The 19947-nt window shown below is 38.7% G+C and overlaps 1 protein-coding gene and 2 long non-coding RNA genes across 3 annotated transcripts; 2 read left to right on the forward strand and 1 right to left on the reverse strand.

Moving 5' to 3' along the window:
- Positions 1 to 1355: 1355 nt before the first annotated feature.
- On the reverse strand, positions 1356 to 19034 carry LOC124279890 (cytochrome c oxidase assembly protein COX18, mitochondrial-like). The gene is made up of 3 exons (XM_046715771.1): positions 18714 to 19034; positions 12257 to 12763; positions 1356 to 1472 (listed from the first exon to the last, which is right to left on the reverse strand). Exons 1-3 carry the CDS (start codon positions 18771 to 18773, stop codon positions 1356 to 1358), a joined length of 684 nt encoding a protein of 227 aa, XP_046571727.1. The 5' UTR covers positions 18774 to 19034.
- On the forward strand, positions 4592 to 11736 carry LOC124279892. Its single transcript, XR_006899514.1, has 6 exons — positions 4592 to 4711; positions 5060 to 5095; positions 5149 to 5214; positions 5365 to 5386; positions 10411 to 10548; positions 11614 to 11736. It is a non-coding gene; the product is annotated as an uncharacterized LOC124279892 (long non-coding RNA).
- On the forward strand, positions 5744 to 7431 carry LOC124279893. Its single transcript, XR_006899515.1, has 3 exons — positions 5744 to 5763; positions 5808 to 5887; positions 7401 to 7431. It is a non-coding gene; the product is annotated as an uncharacterized LOC124279893 (long non-coding RNA).
- Positions 19035 to 19947: the final 913 nt, after the last annotated feature.

Raw genomic sequence — 19947 nt, forward strand, 5'->3', positions numbered from 1 at the left:
ACATGTGACTACACGATGACGGACTGACTACATGACGGACTATATGACTACTTCACAGCACATTGTGACTACATGCCGGTGACTACATGACGTTGACTGGATGATGGTGACTGGTATGATGGTGACTATATGATGGTGACTGTATGATGGTGACTATATGACGGTGACTCTATGACTGTGACTACATGACGGTGACTACATGACGGTGACTACATGACGGTGACTACATGACAGTGACTACATGACTACATGATCGGTGACTACATGACGTTGACTATATGACGCTGACTGTATGCATGATGGTGACTACTATATGGACGATGACTATATGATGGTGACTGACTATGACGGATGACTACAGACAGTGACTACATGACAGTGACTACATGACGGAGACTACATGACGGTGACTACATGACGTTGACTGGATGATGGTGACTATATGATGGTGACTACATGACGGTGACTACATGACAGTGACTACATGACGATGACTACACGGGTGGACTACATGACTACATGACGGTGACTATAGACTACACTACATGGCGTTGACTATATGGCGTTGACTGTATGATGGTGACTATATGATGACTATGGCACTGGTGACTACATGACAGTGACTACATACGACAGTGACTACATGGCGGAGAACTACATGGCGGTGGATGACTGGATGATGGTGACTATATGATGGTGACTGTATGATGGAAGGTGACTGACTATATGACGGTGACTCTGGAGACTGACGCATGACGGTGGGCTGCATGACTCTATGACGGTGACTACATGACGGTGACTACATGGCGATGGTGACTACATGATCGGTGACTACATGATGATTACTACATGACGCATGTGACTACATGGCGGTGACTACATGACGGAGACTATATGACGGTGACTGCTACGATGGCGAGACTACATGATGGTTACTACATGATGGTGACTATATGACGGTGACTACATAGCGATGGTGACACGTATGGCGGTGACTGTGACTATATATGATGGTGACTACATAGCCATGACTACATCACGAAGTGACTGTAAGCGGTGATGGTGACTGTATGGACGGTAAATAGGGTTACATAGCGATTAAACTGCTTGACGACTATATGATGTGATAGTGATTGACTGTATGTTACAGAGACTGAACCAAATATGGAGACTACCAGTTTGAGCCGGTGACGACATTGTGAAGAATCCTACAATGTTAACTACTGCAGTGGTAACTGCAACTCACATGAGGAGCTGTATGGCCGATGATGGTGACTAGCTCTGATGAGTTGACTATTGGTGAGATCCACTCATATGTTTACAGAGCTAGCGAGATCCAGTTTGATTTATTGAGATTATACACACTCACCGCCAACTACTGGCAGCTGGATGAGCGCTGGATAGACTGATGTGTGACCTTTCAGAGGATGGCAGTTCTCACGCACATAGATATCACTCATCAACCTCTTCATCTGAAAGTAGTCATCTATACTAGGCACATAAAGAAACTGTGCATACAAAAAATTTAAATCTAAATTTATCAAACCTGTGTAGACACATAAGGATTTAAACTCAGAGATTAGTGACATGTATCCAACATGCATACCGCGTGCCGCGTTCCGTGGCGTCAGTGGGTTCGATCCTTGAGGCGTGCAATCACCTGTTACCTGCGTGCATTCGGGAAAGAGAAACAGAGCAAATAGAATGCCACACAATACTGTCACTTTGAAAGCTCAACCCCTGCCCTTGCGATCGCTCAAAAACTAAACAGTTATTGAAACGCATAGCATGCCAAGGCTCCGCGTCTGCTGGCACAATCGCCATGAGGCCATTGGGATGGTCGTCATGGGGAATGTCTCAAGACAAGTGGCTGCACATTCCACTGCCACCGGAACACCATTTCTGCACTAGTGAGGGGCGCTACCAGGACACAAATGGCGTCATCGATGAAGCCACGTTCTGGATGTCCATGTAACAACGCCAAGACAGGACAGATAGATAAGGGTGACCCATCTTCGCCACAGGTTTCAGACTGCAGTGATGACTGCCCGAACCATCCCAGGACTTCGCCAGATTCACCCTTAACACAGATTCGACAACATTTACGTCATCATGGGATCAGACCGGCGTCCCACCATACGCCTATCCTGACACAGCGTCATCTCGACAAGCTCGCGAATGTGGTGCGAAATCATGTCCGCAGACCCTTGTTTTGGTGGAAAATGTTGTTTTACAGATTAGTCCAGGTTTAACATTTCCCATACTGATGGGCGTCAACGCGTCCTATAGGCGCTTAGGGAGAGCGTTATGCACAGGCCTGTGTCTTGGAGGAATCGCTTTTGTGGTGGTTCCGTGATGATTTGGGCTGGAATAACAGCATGCCAAAGAACTCCTATGGCGATTGTTCAGGGCAACATAACTGGTGTGGAGCCACAGGGATCAGATTCTTCAACCTGTGGCAATTCCTTTTCTACAACGTCATGGCCCTGGAGTTAACATTCCAACAGGACAATGCCCGCCCTCATACGGCAAGGGCTTGCTATGGATTTCTTGCAACACTACAAGCGTTGACTTACTGCCTTGGCCTGCAAATTCATCGAACTCTCCCGATGTAGAAAGCATGTTTGGGACGAGATGGATTGACGCGTCACGCCGTCTTCCTCATCCGCCAGATAACGCCCTTGACCTTGCAACAGAACTTGAGAATCTAGCGTGACATCCCACAAGCCTTCCTTGCACGCGTTTAATAGGCTCTATGCGTCATTCGATGCACTGCTATTCTCAATGCCGATGGTGGACATACCCGTTATTGAGCTTGTGACATGGTCGTTTGACCCTGTCCCGCTTGTGGACTTCGTAGACGCCATTGTGATTGACTTTTCAATTGAAATTCTCCCGACTTGTTATGGTCTCATGATCCCTCCATTAAAGTTTAAATGTACCTTTGACATTGTTATCGTACTTATCAACTGGGATAATATATTGACAATGCACAGTTTCTTTATGTGGCTAGTATACAATCAGATATACACTGTTTACAGATCAGCTCATCTTCAGAAGGTAGTCATCTACCATTACTATCTATGGAGGTATAAATCTGACATGATATAATTCAATTAACCACATAGGTAAAGAGGCTGAATAATTCTAGTTCTAATCACATGATGGTGTGATTCAAAATATTTGTTGTATTCACGAATACTTGATGGTATGAAAGACTGTCGAGCTCTGTTTGTTTTGAGGGAAGGTAATCGACAGCAGCGTCCAGAAGGAAGTAGTTCAAAATGGTGAGATCAAATATATCAACTATCAAATCTAATTTTAGCTGCCTTTTTGACAATCTGGCACTCATAGATAAAGGGAATATACTCAAAAGACACTCCAGAAATTTTGCAAGCAGTATTAACAATTTTGAAAAGTTTGTTTTTGTTGCGATGAGACAGATCCCCATACCAACATAGAAAATTGTAGGTCAACACACTTTGAATAAAGGTTTGATAAAAAACTGTCATTGACGATAATAATGTTCAGAATCAGAAATTAGGCCAGTAACAGTGGCGTCATCTGCAAATTTCACAGTAAACAAGTCATTTATTGGCAAGTAACAGTCATTGGTATACAAAACGATGAGTACGGATGAAGGAACACAGCCATGTGGATCTCCAGTAGAGGTTGAGAGAAGAGAAGATTGATAGCCACTGACATACTGAGTTCTATGTACCCTGAATTCTTTAACCCATCTGATAATGTTTTCATTAACACCTAGATTAAATAGTTTACTCCTCACACGGTGTGGTTGTATGGTATTAGTTGTTACAAGTCTGCAGATGAGAGTAAATATTATACATCGTTTGAGATTTCACTTCTTAAAACTATCTTGACAATTGATAGACATGGAGAAAGATAAAAAAAATCAAATGTATGGGCGTATCTTGATCCGGATAGTGAAAAGAGCAAAATAACCAAAATGCGTTTTGCAGGCAGTACAAGAAGTACGAAGAACAAAACATTTGTCAAGTAAACTTCCAAATACTGATTCTGACCAATAGGAAATGTTAGTAACCTGACGATATGAAGTCGGAAAGAAGTACCGGTAAGTGTTCACTTGTGTGATCGGAACACGTCATGCAATTTACGCTATCGTTTGCTTCAAAGGTATGAATTTCGAGTACTCGGGTCCGAGTCGAAGTCTCATCCCCGAAAGTACCGAAAGTAAAAAATGGACTCGTTGAAGCCCTAGTATGTAGGAAGGTAAACTGGTGTATGTAGGAAGGTAAACTGGTGTATGTAGGAAGTGTAGGAAAGAAACTGGTGTATGTAGGAAGGTAAACTGGTGTATGTAGGAAGTGTAGGAAGGTAAACTGGTGTATGTAGGAAGGTAAACTGGTGTATGTAGGAAGGTAAACTGGTGTATGTAGGAAGTGTAGGAAGGTAAACTAGTGTATGTAGGAAGGTAAACTGGTGTATGTAAGAAGGTAAACTGGTGTTTGTAAGATGTAAACTGGTGTATGTAAGAAGGTATACTGGTGTATGTAAGAAGGTATACTGGTGTTTGTAGGAACTGTAGGAAGGTAAACTGATGTATGTAAGATGGTACACTTGTGTATGTAAGAAGGTATACTAGTGTTTGTAGGAAGGAAAACTGGTGTATGTAAGTAGGTAAACTGGTGTATGGAGGAAGGTAAACTGGTGTATGTAGGAAGGTAAACTGGTGTATGTAGGAAGTGTAGGAAGGTAAGCTGGGTGTATGAAGGAAGGAGTAAATTGCGTATGTAGGAAGGTAAACTGGTGTATGTAGGAAGGTAAACTGGTGTATGTAAGAGTAGGCAAACTGCGTATGTAGGAAGTGTAGGAAGGTAAATGGGGTATGTAGGAAGGCAAACTGGTGTATGTAGGAAGTGTAGGAAGGTAAATTGGCGTGTATGTAGGAAGGTAAACTGGTCTATGTAGGAAGGTAAACTGGTGTATGTAAGAAGGTAAACTGGTGTATATAGGAAGTGTAGGAAGGTAAATAGGTGTATGTAGGAAGGTAAACTGGTGTATGCAGGAAGGTAAACAGGTGTATGTAGGAAGGTAAACTGGTGTATGTAAGAAGGTAAACTGGTGTATATAGGAAGTGTAGGAAGGTAAAGTGGTGTATGTTGGAAGGTAAACTGGTGTATGTAGGAAGGTAAACTGGTGTATGTAAGAAGGTAAACTGGTGTATGTAAGAAGGTAAACAGGTGTAAGTAGGAAGGTAAACAGGTGTATGTAAGAAGGTAAACAGGTGTATGCATGAAGGTGAACAGGTGTATGTAAGAAGGTAAACAGGTGTATGTAAGCAGGTAAATTGGTGTATGCAAGAAGGTAAACAGATGTAAGAAGGTAAACTGGTGTATGCAAGAAGGTAAACTGGTGTATGCAAATAGGTAAATTGGTGTATGTAAGAAGGTAAACAGGTGTATGTAGGAAGGTAAACAGGTGTATGCAAGAAGGTAAACAGGTGTATACAAGAAGGTAAACAGGTGTATGTAAGAAGGTAAACAGGTGTATGCATGAAGGTAAACAGGTGTATGTAAGAAGGTAAACAGGTGTATGTAAGCAGGTAAATTGGTGTATGCAAGAAGGTAAACAGATGTAAGAAGAGTAAACTGGTGTATGCAAGAAGGTAAACTGGTGTATGCAAATAGGTAAATTGGTGTATGTCAGAAGGTAAACTGGTGTATGTAAGAAGGTAAATAGGTGTATTTAAGAAGTTAGACGAGTATGTAAGAAGGTAAACTGGTGTATGCAGGAAGGGAAACTGGTGTACTTTAGAAGGTAAACAGGTGTATGTAGGAAGGTAAACTGGTGTAAGTAAGAAGGTAAACAGGTGTATGTAAGAAGGTAAACAAGTGTATGTAAGAAGGTAAAGTGGTGTATGTAAGAAGGTTAAGTGGTGTATGTAAGAAGGTAAAGTGGTATACCGGTATGTAAGAAGGTTAAGTGGTGTATATAAACTGATAAAGTGATTGTATGTAAGAAGGTAAAGTGGTATGTACGGTATGTAAGAAGGTAAAGTGGTGTATGTCAGAAGGTTAAGTGGTGTATGTAAGAAGGTAAAGTGGTGTACAAGTATGTAAGAAGGTTAAGTGGTGTATGTAAGAACGTTAAGTGGTGTATGTAAGAAGGTAAAGTGGTGTACCGGTATGTAAGAAGGTTAAGTGGTGTATGTAAGAAGGTTAAGTGGTGTATGTAAGAAGGTTAAGTGGTGTATGTAGGAAGGTAAAGTGGTGTACCGGTATGTAAGAAGGTTAAAGGTCACATGCAACGTAAAACACAACTTTGCAGATTCTGATACCTTTCGGTATGGACGTACCGAAACAAATCATCAAAAATGCAAATTCAAGTTATAAAGTTGAAAAATAGCGATGAAAACCCCGCGAAATCGGGTTCAAGCGATTCACTAATTTTCCCCGACGGTTTCAACAGCTGGGCTGCAACTCATAGCATGTCGCGAGTGAAATAGGTTCGCAACAACTTGGGCGGGCTGTCTGGTGAATACTTTCGGTGAAGGCTTTGGTGTGAGCTATTTTCATAATGTTTTGTTGATATCTCACAGGCGAGCTTTTATATGTTATGACAGTAAATAAACTGTTTATATAATTTCATTTGTCTATTTCACCACCGTTCTTCTTACCGAGTCACTTTCTCAGTTCGATGCTTAAAAGCAATGTCATTATTTAGCGTTGACAGAATTTCTAACTGTGATATAGATATGTTGTTGTCACAGACAAAACTCAATGTCTTGTTTTATTGACACCTGTGTGTCTGCCTGCCTGTCTGCTAATGATAATATTCAATACACAACTGCGATCACTGACCACATGCAATTTGAACTTAACACCAATCAGGCTATACACCATAAACAAAACGCATTGATTTATGGCCCGAGTTCGGTCTCTGTCACATTATGTAATTACACAGACAGGCAGGTGTGATACTTGAACACATGACATGTTATGATGTCTGTTGATTGCAAAATGTTATACACAAAAAATGAGCATGTATTTACAAAACCCAACATCTCTATATATACACACACAATGAGCCGTGAAGGCATCTGCAAATGAACCAGCCGTTACACTTGAGTGCACACCCACCCGCTCTGACTGGGTTCGGTATCCCGGCTGCTTCGTTTCGAGGGAAGTAAACCCAAGTACAAAATATTGCACTTTTGATTTGCGATTATACGCTTATAATTTTGTTTATTTGTTTTTCATAATCAGCAATGCATATTATATGTCATGAATAAGTGATAATTGTGTTTAATTATGTTTGATTTTTGGTTGCATGTGACCTTTGTATGTAGGAAGGTAAACAGGTGTATGTAGGAAGGTAAACAGGTGTATGCAAGAAGGTAAACAGGTGTATGCAAGAAGGTAAACAGGTGTATGTAAGAAGGTAAACAGGTGTATGCATGAAGGTAAACAGGTGTATGTAAGAAGGTAAACAGGTGTATGTAAGCAGGTAAATTGGTGTATGCAAGAAGGTAAACAGATGTAAGAAGGTAGGCTGGTGTATGCAAGAAGGTAAACTGGTATGCAAATATAGGTAAATTGGTGTATGTCAGAAAGGTAAACTGGTGTATGTAAGAAGGTAAATAGGTGTATTTAAGAAGTTAGACGAGTATGTAAGAAGGTAAACTGGTGTATGCAGGAAGGGAAACTGGTGTATTTTAGAAGGTAAACAGGTGTATGTAGGAAGGTAAACTGGTGTGTATCTAAGAAGGTAAAACAGGTGTATGTAAGAAGGTAAACAAGTGTATGTAAGAAGGTAAGGAGTGGTTGTATGTAAGAATTAAAGGTCACATGCAGCGTGAAACACAACTTTGCAGATTCTGATACCTTTCGGTATGGATCGCGATGCGAAACAAATCATCAAAAATGCAAATTCAAGTAATAAAGTTGAAAGATAACGCGATGAAAAAACCCCTTGAAATCGGAGTTCAAACGATTCACTAATTTTCCCCAGACTTTTCTGGGAATACGGGTTTCAACAGCTAGGGCCTGCACTCATAGCATGTCTTGAGTGAAATAGGTTCGCGCAACTTGAAGCGGGCTGTCTGGTGAATACTCGGTGAAGGCTTTGGTGTGAGCTATTTTCATAATGTTTTGTTGATATCTCACAAGTAGCGCTGAGCTTTTATATGTTATGACAGTAAATATACTGTTTATATAATTTCATTTGTCTATTTCACCACACGTTCTTCTTACCGAGTCACTTTCTCAGTTGATACTTAAAAGCAATGTCATTATTTAGCGTTGACAGAATTTCTAACTGTGATATAGATATGTCGTTGTCACAGACAAAACTCAATGTCTTGTTTTATTGACACCTGTGTCTGCCTGCCTGTCTGCTAATGACAATATTCAATACACAACTGCGATCACTGACCACATGCAATTTGAACTTAACACCAATCAGGCTATACACCATAAACAAAAGCATTGATTTATGGCCCGAGTTAGGTCTCTGTCACATTATGTAATTACACAGACAGGCAGGTGTGATACTTGAACACATGACATGTTATGATGTCTATTGATTGCAAAATGTTATACACAAAAAATGAGCATGTATTTACAAAACCCAACATCTCTATATATACACACACAGCTGAGCCGTGAGGCATCTGCAAATGAACCAGCCGTTACGCTTGAGTGCACACCACCGGCTCTGACTGGGTTCGGTATCCCGGCTGCTTCGTTTGAGGAGTAAACCCAAGTACAAAATATTGCACTTTGATTTGCGATTATAAACTTATAATTTTGTTTATTTGTTTTCATAATCAGCAATGCATATTATATGTCATGAAGAAGTGATAATTGTGTTTTAATTATGTTTGATTTTTTGGTTGCATGTGACCTTTAAGAGTAGGATTGGTGTATGCAAGAAGGTAAACAGATGTAAGAAGGTAAACTGGTGTATGCAAGAAGGTAAACTTGTGTATGCAAATAGGTAAATTGGTGTATGTAAGAAGGTAAATAGGTGTATTTAAGAAGGTAAACAAGAGTATGTAAGAAGGTAAACTGGTGTATGCAGGAAGGGGTTAACTGGTGTATTTTAGAAGCTTAAATGCAGGTGTATGTAGGAAGGTAAACTGGTGTATGTATGTAAGAAGGTAAACAGGTTATGTAAGAAGGTAAACAAGTGTATGTAAGAAGGTAAAGTGGTGTATGTAAGAAGGTAAAGGGGTGTATGTAAGAAGGTAGGTGGTGTACCAGTATGTAAGAAGGTTAAAGAAGGTCATTGAGCGTAAAACACAACTTTGCAGATTCTGATACCTTTTCGGTATGGGTACGTGCGAAACAAATCATCAAAATGCAAATTCAAGTTATAAAGTTGAAAAATAGCGATGAAAAAAAACCCCGTGAATCGGGAGTTCAAGCGATTCACTAATTTTTCCCGGGTTTCCAACAGCTGGGCTGCGCTCATAGCATGGCGGTGAAATGAGTTGGCAAGCGCAACTTGGAAGCGGGCTGTCTGGTGAATACCGGTATGTGAGGCTTTGGTGTGAGCTATTTTCATAATGTTTTGTTGATATCTCACAAGGTAAAGTGAGCTTTTATATGTTATGATAGTAAATATACTGTTTATATAATTTCATTTGTCTATTTCACCCTACGTTCTTCTTACAGAGTCACTCTCTCAGTTCGATACCAAAAAGCAATGTCATTATTTAGCGTTGACAGAATTTCTAACTTAAATTGTGATATAGATATGTGCGTTGTCTGAGACAAAACTCAATATCTTGTTTTATTGACACCTGTGTGTGCCTGCCTGCCTGTCTGCTAATAGTAATGTTCAATACACAACTCACGATCACTGACCACATGCAATTTGAACTTAACAATCAAATCAGGCTATACACCATAAACAAAACGCGATTAGATTATGGCCCGAGTTCGGTCTCTGTCACATTATGTAATTACACAGACAGGCAGGTGTGATACTTGACACATGACATGTTATGATGTCTGTTGATTGCAAAATGTTATACACAAAAATGAGCATGTATTTACAAAACCCAACATCTCTATATATACACACACAATGAGCCGTTAGGGCGGCATCTGCAAATGAACCAGCCGTTACACTTGAGTGCACACCCACCCGCTCTGACTGGGTTCGGTATCCCGGCTGCTTCGTTTCGAGGGAGGTAAACCCAAGTACAAAATATTGCTGCACTTTTGATTTGCGATTATACGCTTATAATTTTGTTTATTTGTTTTTTCATAATCAGCAATGCATATTATATGTCATGAAGAAGTGATAATTGTGTTTTAATTATGTTTGATTTTTTGGTTGCATGTGACCTTTAAGTGGTGTATGTAAGAAGGTTAAGTGGTGTATGTAAGAAGGTAAAGTGGTGTACCGGTATGTAAGAAGGTAAAGTGGTGTATGTAAGAAGGTAAAGTGGTGTATGGAAGAAGGTAAAGTGGTGTATGTAGGAAGGTAAACTGGTGTACCGGTATGTAAGAAGGTTAAGTGGTGTATGTAAGAAGGTAAAGTGGTGTATGTAAGAAGGTTAAGTGGTATATGTAAGAAGGTAAAGTGGTGTACAGGTATGTAAGAAGGTTATGTGGTGTATGTAAGAAGGTAAAGTGGTGTACCGGTATGTAAGAGGTTAAGTGGTGTATGTAAGGAGGTAAAGTGGTGTATGTAAGAAGGTTAAGTGGTGTATGTAAGAAGGAAAAGTGGTGTACTGGTATGTAAGAAGGTAAAGTGGTGTATGTAAAAGGTAAAGTGGTGTACAGGTATGTAAGAAGGTTAAGTGGTGTATGTAAGAAGGTTATGTGGTGTATGTAAGAAGGTAAAGTGGTGTACTGGTATGGAAGAGGTTAAGTGGTGTATGTAAGAAGGTTAAGTGGTGTATGTAAGAAGGTAAAGTGGTGTATGTAAGAAGGTTAAGTGGTGTATGTAAGAAGGTTATGTGGTGTATGTAAGAAGGTAAAGTGGTGTACCGGTATGTAAGAGGTTAAGTGGTGTATGTAAGAAGGTAAAGTGGTGTATGTAAGAAGGTAAAGTGGTGTATGTAAGAAGGAAAAGTGGTGTACCGGTATGTAAGAAGGTAAAGTGGTTTATGTAAAAAGGTAAAGTGGTGTACAGGTATGTAAGAAGGTTAAGTGGTGTATGTAAGAAGGTTATGTGGTGTATGTAAGAAGGTAAAGTGGTGTACCGGTATGTAAGAGGTTAAGTGGTGTATGTAAGAAGGTTAAGTGGTGTATGTAAGAAGGTAAAGTGGTGTATGTAAGAAGGTTAAGTGGTGTATGTAAGAAGGTTATGTGGTGTATGTAAGAAGGTAAAGTGGTGTACCGGTATGTAAGAGGTTAAGTGGTATGTGGTTAAGTGGTGTATGTAAGGAGGTCAAGTGGTGTATGTAAGAAGGTAAAGTGGTGTATGTAAGAAGGAAAAGTGGTGTACTGGTATGTAAGAAGGTAAAGTGGTGTATGTAAAAAGGTAAAGTGGTGTACAGGTATGTAAGAAGGTTAAGTGGTGTATGTAAGAAGGTTATGTGGTGTATGCAAGAAGGTAAAGTGGTGTATGTAAGAAGGTTAAGTGGTGTATGTAAGGAGGTAAAGTGGTGTACAGGTAAACTGGTGTATGTAGGAAGGTAAACTGGTGTATGTAGGAAGGTAAACTGGTGTATGTAAGAAGGTAAACAGGTGTATGCATGAAGGTAAACAGGTGTATGTAAGAAGGTAAACAGGTGTATGTAAGCAGGTAAATTGGTGTATGCAAGAAGGTAAACAGATGTAAGAAGGTAAACTGGTGTATGCAAGAAGGTAAACTTGTGTATGCAAATAGGTAAATTGGTGTATGTAGGAAGGTAAACTGGTGTATGTAAGAAGGTAAACAGGTGTAAGTAGGAAGGTAAACTGGTGTATGTAGGAAGGTAAACAGGTGTATGTAGGAAGGTAAACAGGTGTAAAGTGGTGTATGTAAGAAGCTTAAGTGGTGTATGTAAGAAGGTAAAGTGGTGTACAGGTATGTAAGAAGGTTAAGTGGTGTATGTAAGAAGGTTATGTGGTGTATGTAAGAAGGTAAAGTGGTGTACCGGTATGTAAGAGGTTAAATGGTGTATGTAAGAAGGTAAAGTGGTGTATGTAAGAAGGAAAAGTGGTGTACTGGTATGTAAGAAGGTAAAGTGATGTATGTAAAAAGGTAAATTAGTGTATGTAAGTATGTAAGAAGGTAAAGTGGTGTATGTAAATAGGTAAACAGGGGTATGTACATTCTTCCGATACTCCTGTCTGGCTTTCTTCTCATCCCACTTGTACATCGTCATGGCCATGCCCACTTCCTGTTTCAGCTGCTTTGACAATGCTAACATCTCCGGCTGTAACTTCTCCACTCGGGCTCGAACTCTGGCACAGTAAACAGCCACGGGCAAGGTCACACAGGCTCGTAAGGCGAAGGTTGTTATTGCAATACAAGCCCACCAGGGGAGACCGGACCAAGTGTGGACACTCTCTAATACACTCTGGGCAAACCCTATAGGTGGCATTTCAGGCGAAAAAAATTTGTTGTAAGTGTCTACTGAGAAATAACAAACTTGTTGTTGGTAAACGTCAGGACTTGGTATGTGACATACACTTGATAATGGTGCACAAACTATTGTTCGAACATTTGCTGTTCGACATATGGAATATATACTGCGACACTTTGAAGACATTGTTCTCTTCTGCTGAAGAGCTTGTGTGACACTTGAAGTGAGGTGGACCCGCAAACAGGGGAAAACCTGAAACATAATGGTATGTCTTATCTGACATCAGCTTATAGAAAAAATTAATCAGTAGACATTTGTAATCAGCAAATATTGATAATCAGCAGATATTGATACTCAGTTAATAATGATACTCAGTTAACATTAATTGATATTCAGTCAATATTGATACTCAGCAGATATTGATTCTCAGTTAATATTGCTACTCAGTTAATATGGATAATCAGTTAACATTGATAATCAGAAGACATTGATTCTCAGTTAATATTGATATTCAGTTAATATTGATACTCAGTATATATTGATAATCAGCAGATATTGATACTCAGTCAATATTGATTCTCAGTTAATACTGATAATCAGTACTATTCTCACAATTGATAATCAGCAGATATTGATTCTCAGTCAATATTGATTCTCAGTTAATATTGATACTCAGGTAATATTGATAATCAGCAGATATTGATACTCAGTCAATATTGATTCTCACAGTTAATATTGATACTCAGGTAATATTGATAATCAGCAGATATTGATACTCAGTCAATATTGATACTCAGTTAATATTGATAATCAGCAGATATTGATTCTCAGGTAATATTGATACTCAGGTAATATTGATAATCAGTTAATATTGATAATCAGCAGATATTGATACTCAGTTAATATTGATAATCAGTTAATACTGATAATCAGTTAATACTGATAATCAGAAAATATTGATAATCAACAGATACTGGTAGGGGCTTCCCAATATGTATAGAGAGGGGATTTCCAATATATTTAGACAGTGATTCCCAATATGTTTAGAGAGGGGATTTCCAATATATTTAGATAGCAATTCCCATATGTTTAGAGAGGGGATTTCAATATATTTAGACAGCAATTCCCAATATGTTTAGAGAGGGGATTTCAATATATTTAGACAGCGATTCCCAATATGTATAGAGAGGGGATTTCAATATATTTAGACAGTGATTCCCAATATGTTTAGAGAGGGATTTCCAATATATTTAGACAGCAGAGAGGGATTTCAATATATTTAGACAGCGATTCCCAATATGTTTAGAGAGGGGATTTCAATATATTTAGACAGCAATTCCCAATATGTTTAGAGAGGGGATTTCAATATATTTAGACAGCAATTCCCAATATGTTTAGAGAGGGGATTTCAATATATTTAGACAGCAATTCCCAATATGTTTAGAGAGGGGATTTCAATATATTTAGACAGCAATTCCCAGTATGTTTAGAGAGGGGATTTCAATATATTTAGACAGCAATTCCCAATATATTTAGAGAGGGGATTTCCAATATATTTAGACAGCAATTCCCAATATGCACTTTGACACTTACTTACATCATACATTTCAATCTTTTCATTTAGAAATGTTTTTACTGCTGTCACAATGAGATGACTGAACAGTCGTTCCCTGGATAATATACTTGTAACATTCAGATTAAATAAAGTGAGTTTACTTCCATGCCTACTCAAGTGGTACATCTGTGTCACTGGCATGTTAGAAGTCTGTATACTCTATGTTAGAAGTCAGTATACTCTATGTTAGAAGTCAGTATACTCTATGTTAGAAGTCAGTATACTCTATGTTAGAAGTCAGTATACGCTATGTTAGAAGTCAGTATACTCTATGTTAGAAGTCAGTATACTCTATGTTAGAAGTCAGTATACTCTATGTTAGAAGTCAGTATACGCTATGTTAGAAGTCAGTATACTCTATTACTCTATGTTAGAAGTCAGTATACTCTATGTTAGAAGTCAGTATACTCTATGTTAGAAGTCAGTATACTCTATGTTAGAAGTCAGTATACTCTATGTTAGAAGTCAGTATACTCTATGTTAGAAGTCAGTATACTCTATGTTAGAAGTCAGTATACTCTATGGACGACAACTTCTTCGTTATATTATGATGCCACATTTCAGTATAGATTCTTATACCATAGCCAAACGAGACAAATTCATATATTTTCACTGAGTACTGATTCCCTATTGGGGTTTGGGTCATCCAGCTTTTTAGGTACAAGATGGTTTGGGTCATCCAGCTTTTTAGGTACAAGATGGTTTGGGTCATCCTTTTTTTACATACAAGTGGGTACAGGTCATCCAGATTTTTAGGTACAAGTGGGTACAGGTTGTCGAACATCTGGGTAGGAATCTCCACATGTATGGATGGACCAGGTCCCTCTCTGATATGTTGCATTATACATGTGGACAGCAACATTTCTAAACGCATATGGATCAAAGGATTATTATCCTTTTATAACATTACCATTACTCCTGTACGTATCACATGCATTAAAGTCAATCCTAATATCAACAACAAAGAACGACAACATGTGATCAAATCTTGTTTGAACACATTGTGAAGTAGTTGTAATGACAATATCATGAGCCAGGTCGTGTTGACATATATAAGGCTGTCGGAGTGATCTCCCTTGAATGTATGCCGCCTCTCTCACAGAATAAAGATTCATGGCCCTTGTGAGCCTCGTCCATCACACCCATGACATGACAGAAAGTGTGATTTGAACAAATATCGAACTGCATACTATTAACTCATTAAGCCCGAGAGCCACTTCACTACTCAACACCTGGAACCCCTTGCTGTTTGCCCGACTCGCTGTTGCGAGCTAATTAGTGCTATTCACACCTGATATCCCTGGCAGGTTTCGGGGATGACAGGAAACTGTCTAGTCGTACAAACAAGCTCTGATTGTTTAATTGTGTCGTAAAGATACAAGTTAAAAGAAAGCAGGCGTGAATACATATCATGTATGGAAACGTTTTATGTAATTTTATTGCAAGTTTCTCTTGTAGAGCTTTGGCCGCTAGTACATTTATGTTTTATCAACATATGTATGTATTCTTTGTATGAAAGAGATGAAACATACATAGACAAATTCTTTCTCTTATATCATTGTGTGAGGTTTAATTTTACAAAATATCTATTACAATGACATACTGTAATTTACATACATGCTTTAAAAATAATCTTCTATGATATTAGCGTTTATGCCGATAGATTTCTACTGTATACTGAATATTTCAAGGAAAGTACTATTACGCTAGTCTGTGACTAACAAAGAGCACATTCATAACTTTGTTTCATCTAGATTTAATGCAAAAACATACATTATCATCATCAAATTTCCCCTTGTAATAGAACATCACGGATAGCTGCCATCTCAATAGAACGCGGTATCTCAATATAGTGGCTGATCATTTGTTGTCTATGACCAATCGTATCATGAGATACCTGTCACAGAGGAAGGGACAGGTAATGGGGCGTGGGCAAAATTTCTGAAGACCACGTTTGGTCACTCAACAGCTGGATAGAGACTGATTATTGGCTATACCGTTGACCAGTCGATATGCTGGGTTTCCGCTTTAACAACTCAAGCTATCATGTAACAGTTTGTGTATCGTAAACATACATTATCGTAACGATCTATGAAATATACACAAAAGACAAATAGGAGTAGATAGATAAAACAAAGTGATTGAAATCCAACCACTGAGTAGAGATAGTATTTATTTTCATATACATTTTACGCACTGACTGACTGAGTTTGGTTTTACGCCGCTTTCAGCAATATTCCAGCAACATCACGGAGGGGGACACCAGAAATGGGCTTCACACATTGTGCCCATGTGGGGATTCGAACCCGGGTCTTCGGCATGACGAGCCAACGCTTTAACCACTAGGCTACCCCACCGCCCACATTTTACGCACATAGCCAGTACATAAAACATAATGGTTTGCTGTACATATAAATATAATCTTCACCTTGATATGAATGAATATCCAAATTAATGTACACGTATTATAGAATTTAAAAAGTGACATGATACTGAATTATTATAATGTATAAACTTGCAGTTTAATCCCCCCAAATATTTATGAAGATGGGCGTGCCTATATTTATACTGAATGTAAACGAGGTTCATAAGATTACAGATGTGCATGCATGCATAAACATTACAAAGAGGGGCGTGACTCCATAAAGCAGGTTGTCCAATGATATAACATCGCATCTGTTTATTTTACACTTGTCACGGGACAAACCTTTCAACAAGGGCGTAACTACACATGCATTCTACCGAAGGCTGTTATTTCAAGGTCGAAAGAGGTCTTCAATTATCTCAGTACTGTAATATGATTGATTATACACATGTGTATCGATACCGTAACTGATATACTATCCAGCTTTTATTGACGATGGATCAATAGAGACTGAGTTCATTGATACACGTGATAATTACACCGGATTTGATCATTACAGAGATCAAATAGAAATGTTTTACACAATGCTCATGTAAATTGCATAGAAAACTGACAATTCAAATCAACATGAAACTTTTAACAGCGTGAACAAAAATACTTGAAATACCTTTGTATGGTTTACATGTAATAACTTATGATATTACTTCTGTCTATGTCTAAGAAGATTTTGAATTACCAACTGACTGTGTTTTGTGACAAACGTAGTAAAAGATTTCATTGTTGTAATAACACTGACATGTATTAGTTTCGATGCAAAGGCGCGACTTATCACTTTATATTCGATTAGGTATTATGTTATAAGATATTTCTATAGCGCACATATCCAGGCAACTAGTGCTTGCTCAAGGCGCTGGTAACATTATCAACTTTAGAGTATGGTAAATAACTAGTTACAATTCAGTAAGCTTTAAATTAGTAAGTTCAATTATGTTTAATCTATTTGAGCTTGGATGTATAATTATTTGTGTTTATACATTATGTTTCAGTATATGAAACATGACAATGTAATGATGCCTAAAAAGTAAATTCAAACTATTCTATTGTGTTTGAATTCTTTGTATGTCCTTGAAATTTCGTATATTGTTTCCTATTTATTAGGAAGTTGAAGAAAATATAATCTTCAGTAACCTCAAAATCATTACATCTAATTCAATCAATGTGCATAAGTAGTATTTTATTATCCATTCCCAAGGAAGAGTACCAGACACTTACCTCTGTAAAAACATCATAATCCCCTTTCTCACCGACATGTGTTCATTTGCCAAACGCTGTATAAGCCTATGATAATGATTAGCAATTGCTATCAAAACACTTTAAATACTTCTTCTGATTGACACTAAAGGTAGCATCTCTCGTAAGAAAAGCTAATATTTGCTCAGCCCTACTAAATTGGTTGAAATAATAGGTACAGTGCGATTTTTAAAAGAACGACACACATGTGTGTCTCTCGCTGAATAAGAGGTGCTTTCTGTTGACGGATATCTGTGGCTCTCGCTGTGAGAAACTGCCAATTACCTGCCCCATAAACACGTCACTCGCTGTGAGGAGCTGATTAATTTGCCCCATATATGCATCTCTCGGCCTTAATGAGTTAACAAACCTGAGCGTCAGACAGTGTGACCTGGCTGTGCAGCCGGGACATGAACAATCATGAACATGACGCTTTTATTTATTTTTCAACATATAGTCTGCAGACATTTCGTTGGACATATCACGGATACTGGATGTAACTCCTGTAGTTCCTCTAACAATCTGTGGAATATGAGTATTAATATTTTGCCAACTATTTTTATACATGACCATTTTGCTGATGGAATGTTGAATGTAAATCATTCACATCAATTTCTCTCACATACGCCTCATGCAGTCCACGATGTTGAGATGCAGAGGATAACTGTACCCTTGAGTGCAACCCCTTCTTGTCGTGTAAATGTTATGAGCTGTTTGAATCCGTTTTCATGATCGAGAGGATGGGTCGTTGTTAATAATATAAATCACTGGCTTGTCGCCATACAGCTGGCATATTACTAAGTGTAAACAAAACCTGGCTCCCAGTCTCACATTCTCTATGTGCATTCGTGGTAGATCTATTTCCCCGGCAATGATCTGTGCTTACAATGATCGACGGATAATGGAACATGTGGGAGATTTGTCCAATATACCTTATTGAAAGGAACAGGCCTCATCTCTCTGCAAGAAAATCTAACTGTGCTCAGTTTCATCGATGTTTGTCTGTATTTATGAATTTCCCATCGGCCTGACAGGCGCAAGTCACGTTCGCAAGGGCGCGGCCATATTGGACCCAGGTGACTTCCGTTAGTAGAGAAGAGGGGAAAGGGATAAACGAATTTCTCAGTACAAGTTTACATGCTAGAAATGACTTATACTAAACTGTAAACTCCATATCTTGTGTTATATTCTGAAGCATAGAACTTATTTACATCAGACATCGGCGTATGTTCTTATCTGAGGTTAACTGGGGAAGACTACGCCAAGCAGTCATGTATGAAAACCACAGGGAACAATTCTCGTTGACACCGTATATCTGGGGATTTCCCCATTCTAAAAGTAGCCCCGTGTCATCTTGTAAAGCGACGAGGCGGTTGTTGAGCAGTAAAACACGAGAAAACATGCAAGAATTGGAGACAGAATCCTCAGTTACTGAAGGTTTGGTATCGTGGTATTTGCTGTTGTGGGGGAATACAACCTGTGTGGGAATACAACCTGTAGCTTGTGTGTGTGGGTGTGTGGTGTGGTGGGTGTGTGTGTGTGTGTGTGTGTGTGTGTGTGTGTGTGTGTGTGTGTGTGTGTGTGTGTGTGTGTGTGTGTGTGTGTTTTCAACCTGTAGCTTTGTGGGGATACAACCTGTAGCTTTGTGATGGGTGCGAGTACATACAACCTCTAGCTTTGTGTGGGGAAAACCTCGTCGAGTAAAACCACATCTCCATCTTGAATTTCCGCCAACCAGACATCTCTGATCAGGGTATTCTAATATGTAATTCTTTCAGGGTATTCTAATATGTAATTCTTTCACTCTACACCAAATACACTACACGCCAGAAGAAACGTTACCCTCCTACATTTACGAATTACTTAAAAACTATCAAAGATATGTTAGAAGGTTTTAGTTAACATAAAAGTTTAACAACACAGCTTTATGCAAATCACGAAATGAAATTCTAAAATGCATTCATATCTAGGTGAAATGCATCTTTTTCAGAAGAGTTAAATTGTCCTATTTTCGTCCATGCCTAAATAAACCAATAACAATGATTTAAATGTCCAAAAGAAAGGTTGAAATAAAATTCTGCTTTGGGACAAAGATAAACCTTTTAAAGTCGACATTTTTCAACAATTAAATTAAGAAATAACTGTTGTAAAGTGTGTACAATTGTA

Source organism: Haliotis rubra, unplaced genomic scaffold (assembly GCF_003918875.1).
Source record: "Haliotis rubra isolate DU_JTF1 unplaced genomic scaffold, ASM391887v1 Scf258, whole genome shotgun sequence".
NCBI classification, from domain to species: domain Eukaryota; kingdom Metazoa; phylum Mollusca; class Gastropoda; order Lepetellida; family Haliotidae; genus Haliotis; species Haliotis rubra.